The sequence below is a fragment of the Onychostruthus taczanowskii genome, unplaced genomic scaffold (assembly GCF_017590055.1).
Source record: "Onychostruthus taczanowskii isolate IOZ18803 unplaced genomic scaffold, ASM1759005v1 scaffold101, whole genome shotgun sequence".
NCBI classification, from domain to species: domain Eukaryota; kingdom Metazoa; phylum Chordata; class Aves; order Passeriformes; family Passeridae; genus Onychostruthus; species Onychostruthus taczanowskii.
The window spans coordinates 1899-6461 of record NW_024496638.1 but is presented as its reverse complement, the minus strand read 5'-3'; the positions used below and the strand labels follow the sequence as shown (position 1 = coordinate 6461).

The window sequence follows — 4563 nt, the reverse complement described above, 5'->3', positions numbered from 1 at the left end:
GAGGCTGATGCTAATTGGGGTTGTAATAATGAAATTGAGATAATTGCGTCTGATTCGTGCCGTGAGAGCTTGTGTGAGGATCAGAATAGGTTGAACTGGAGCACAGCAATGTGCCTGGAGGAACAAGCCCGTGGCTGCTGGGGAAAGGCTTTGTTGATGTCCAAGAGGGAATTGACTCCATGGAGTTTGGGTGAGGCTGTGCTTGTGTGTGGTGCTGGGGAAGAGGAGGAGAGGAGCTGAGCTCATGGAATTAAGCAGGAAGGGAGACAAAAGGGGCGTGAGCTGTGTTTTCTCCCAGAGATACCCACACACACACACAGGGATATGCTGGAATGGCACTTTATTGCTCCGTGGAGGGGTCCAGGGTGTCTTGGTGGTGTCAGTAGGTGCTGAAGACGGCCTGGATGTGCTCCCCGTCGTGTGGTTTGTAGGTGCCAACCCCTGCAGCACAGGGATGTGTGAGGCTGGGATCTGCAGATCCCCACCACAGGCTCCCCTGCGCCATCCCTGTCCCACCTTTATCGAGGGCATTCCCAGCACTGAGGAACTGCCAGTAGGTCCTGTCCTCCGTGCTGCCAGCCATCCCGTGGATGGAGGTCACAAAGGGACCCCAGGATGTCTGCTCCATCTGGAAGCTGCGGGAGAGTCGAGGAGGCTCAGGCCTGGGTGGGGAAATGGCAAATCCCACCTCCAAAACCACCCTGGCTCTCACCTAAAGGTTTTGGGGTCCTCCTCTGCTGCCACCTCCATCACCTGGAGCAGAGTGGAGTCACTTGGGACTTCCACTGAGGTGGAGAAGTGGAAGTGTTTTCCCTGGAGCGTGTTGGTGATGGAGTAATGCACCTGGATGGCGGCTGTGCAGGGAGAGAGCGGCAGGGTGGGAACATCATCCCTGTGGGGTCTGGGCGACTCCAGGTGGGATCAACGTACCTCTGGGAATGCCGTGTGCTCCCAGCACCGGGGGCAGGGGCAGCTGTCGGCCTGGGGACATATTCTCGGTGGCAGCACAGTCCAGGCCAGCCACATCCAGGTAGGACCTGCCCACCAGGGCTGGCAGCACCTGGGCGATGGCCATGGGCTGCTGGTAGTGGTGGGCGTGCACCACGGAGAAGGCCTGGGCACAGTCCCACTCCCGTGGGGCGTAAAACTTCCTTGTGGCCTCCAGTGCCTGTGGAGCACGTGGGATGTGGAATGACACATCTGGGAATGGGACCAGGTGGCTGCGATGCCACACTCCCCTGGCGCCTCCCCTACCTGCAGGGCCAGCCCCATGCTGTAGATATTCCCGATCATGCCATTCCTCTTCTCCTGCTCATCCAGGAAGCTGTTGCTCACTGTCCAAAGTGCCTCCCGGAGCAGATCCTGCACGTCCTGGAGCTCCACGTAGTTGTAGACACAGGCCAGCGCCAGTGCCACCATGGCCTGGGTGTCTGTGGGATCCTGGAGTCACTGCCGAGGCTCAGGATAGACCCCAGGAGTGGGAATGTGGGAGCAGAGGAGTTCCTTACCCACGGAGATGTGGCTCTCTGGGTTCAGCACCTGCTTGGCCAGGGCCACCGATGGCCCTTGAGCACCGCCCGCCTCAGCCAGGCACAGGGCCAGGGTGTCCAGGCCCACGCTGTACAGAGTCGTTTTGGGAATCCCCTCGGCCTCTGAAAGCAAAGAGTACGGCGTACAGGGAAAGCAGGATGGCAGGGTGTGGGGACAGTGGCACCCCCAGGCCCCCACGTCCCAACAAACCCAGTTTGGCCATCTCCTCATCTGTTTTCTGCTGCAGGACACGGATCAGGTCGAGGGTCTGCTCCAGGGCATGGACTTGCTGGGGATCCTGGCAGGAGGAGAGGAGGGCGAGGACGTGCAGAGCCACCTGTCCCGAGGTCATGTCTGTGGGGACAAGGGGGCAGCCAGGCTGTGCTGGGCTGGGCACCCCAAGAACTGGCAGAAACTTGGTCCCCCAGGAGCTGGTGCCTTCCCTCCTTTCCCTCCCTACCTTTCTGGGCTCTCCTCACTGCCTCCTCCTTGATCTCTTGGAGCAGCCACTTGTGGATGGGACCATCGCTGTCCCCCCCAGCCAGGTTCATGGCCAGCAGGACACTGGGATTTGCCGCTTCCTCGAGATTTACAGATTCCTCCATGCGCTGGAGAAGCTGGGAGACCTTATCCTGCGGGGCCGCTGGAAAGGGAAGGGCGGTCAGCGGGATCCTGTGTCCCATCCGTGGGCTCTCCTGGTTCTCCATGGGTGGCTGACACTCACCACAGTCCTCGGTGGCTGTGCAGCCTGCCAGGGCCAGCAGGACCCCGATGCCCAAAGCCACAGCAAGCATCCTTCCGGAGCCAGCTGACCCACGCAGGGTGCCGGAGTCTGGGAATTCGGCTCCCTGGGCGTCCTCTCTGCTTTTAGCTGTTCCCAGTGTCCTTGTGCCGTCACCTGCCCTCCCACAGCCGCCCTGGCTCTGCCAAGCACTGCTGGCTTATCTGTGTGTCCAGCGGGGGAGGAAGGGCGATGATTTTCCACTTGGGATCACTGGGGACCACTTGGACCACTTCAGTACCCATGAGGCTGTGATGTTGTATGGGATTCATCCCAGTATGTCCCAGAAGGAACCACCTCAATCGTCCACCCAAGGTCCTGGAAGCCTGAGGAGCTCCTTTGCTGGCTGGGCATTCTCCAGTTGTATCCCACTTGGACTTTTCCAGGAAACTCCAGCGCTGATAATCTAACTTCAGTACCAAGAAAACTGGTGGAAAAGGTCACACTGGACTCTGCTGGGAAAGCAGTTCAAGGACAGTGCCTGCGTCAGGCACAGGCAGCTCAGGATAACGGAGAGAAATTCCCGTCTAACTGGTTTCTTATCCTGCTGCCATAAGGTCTCCCGGCTCAGAGGTGATGGGAAGGCAGAGCCTGTTCATTTTTAGGACTGTAGTAGGAGTTTTGTCCCTGTCCCTCACAGAATTCCTCTGGAGGTGTCCGGCTGTGAGATGAGCAGGGACAGGGTGTGCTGGATGCTGTGCTGGATTTAACTGGGATAGGGAACTTTTTGTTTCCTGGATTTGGATTCAGAACGGTAATGGTGTGGATAACACACGGGAGGTTTGGTGGCTGTTGAGCGGGGCTTGCCCTCCTCAAGCACTTTGCAGTGTCCCTTGGGACAATCCAGGACGAGGCACCATCCTCAGGGGCATTCCCTGCGCCTTCTGTGGGTGGGGAGGAAAAAGGGGTGGGGGAGTCTGGAGGGTGATGGTGTCACTTGGCACAGCCCATTGTGGTGGAGGACCCGGTGAGTGAGGGATGAGGGGGCCCGAGCGAGACCCCTCCAAAAAAAGGGAGGTTACAGCCCCAAAACGCCTGAAAATCGTGAGGGGTTTGTGTGTAAAATACTGAAAACTGCAAATATTTCCATTTTTGTATATTCTGAAATTTTTTAATGCATTTAAAAACTGATTCCGAAATAAAACCCTATGTGTGCTGTGTTATAGGCAGGTTATGGACAGTAAGGAATTCTGATTACGGAGCTAGAGGGTTTGAAAATACAAAACATTTCTCCACCCGGGGCCGCTCCCGGAAGGAAACGCCGCAGCCCCCGGAGCGCAGGCGCGGAGCCGGGAGCGGCCATGGCGGAGCCCGGGGAGCGGCGGGGCCGGGCCGGGGGCACCGGGGGCGGCGGCACCGGGCTCGGAGGTGAGCGGGGCCCGGGGACAGCCCCGAGCGGTAATTTTTAAGTGATTCCTTTGATAAATCATCTAAATTTGGGAAATTAAATTTGAAAGGAAACCATACAAAATAGATGCATGGAGAGACCATGGAATCATCCAATGGTTTGCATGGGAAGGGACCTTAAGGATCACCTCATTCCATCCCCTGCCATTCCATCCACAGCCCAGGGTGCTCCAAGCCCCATCCAGCCTGGCCTTGGGCACTTCCAGGGATGGAGCAGCCACGGTTTCTCTGGGTTTGTGGGCACAGGAGGAAAGTTCCAGCAGGAGCTGAGGATTCCCTTTGCTCTGTCCAGCCCCAGCAGGGCTGTGGGAGCAGAGGATGTGGGAGCAGGAGCTTTGCCCACTGCCTCGGGGGAGTCTGTGCTGTCCCAGCCCCCAGAGCAAACGTTTGTGGTTTAACATCCCGTTCCAAGGAGATGCCCGGCCGGGAACGGGAATGGGCCGCGGAGCAGGGATGGTGCCGGGCAGAGGGGTGACATCCAGAGGGTGCCACCAGTCCGTCCCTGCTGCCCAGCTGGGGATGAGCAGGCTGGTGACTGTCCCTGTGCTTGCTCTGCAGGATGAGGAAGGCAGCCCTGCCGAGGAGGATGATGAGGAGGTGTGGGAGGATGGAGAGAGCGGCCACCAAAGGCTGGGAACGGCACAAGTCCAGGTGGGAGATGCTGCCTTCCAAGGAGGGATTGGGGCAGCCCCCCATCCCTGTTTTTGTGTACAGCTGGAATGAGACCTCAGCTGCTGTTACTGGCCAGCTCACAAGTTGTGTGGCTCAGAGTCTGCAGCCCTGCAGGGCCAGGCTGTGTTTAAACACAGAGCAAAGAGCTGGAGTCATTTCCTAGCAGGGAACTT

General features: G+C 58.4%; 1 protein-coding gene across 1 annotated transcript; it reads right to left on the bottom strand.

Annotated features, from left to right (window-relative positions):
* Nucleotides 1-361: 361 nt before the first annotated feature.
* LOC121339819 (cobalamin binding intrinsic factor-like) lies at nucleotides 362-2650 on the bottom strand. The gene is made up of 9 exons (XM_041411928.1): nucleotides 2255-2650; nucleotides 1991-2173; nucleotides 1741-1884; nucleotides 1509-1652; nucleotides 1255-1430; nucleotides 931-1168; nucleotides 713-854; nucleotides 517-635; nucleotides 362-441 (listed from the first exon to the last, which is right to left on the bottom strand). Exons 1-9 carry the CDS (start codon nucleotides 2322-2324, stop codon nucleotides 380-382), a joined length of 1278 nt encoding a protein of 425 aa, XP_041267862.1. The 5' UTR covers nucleotides 2325-2650; the 3' UTR covers nucleotides 362-379.
* Nucleotides 2651-4563: the final 1913 nt, after the last annotated feature.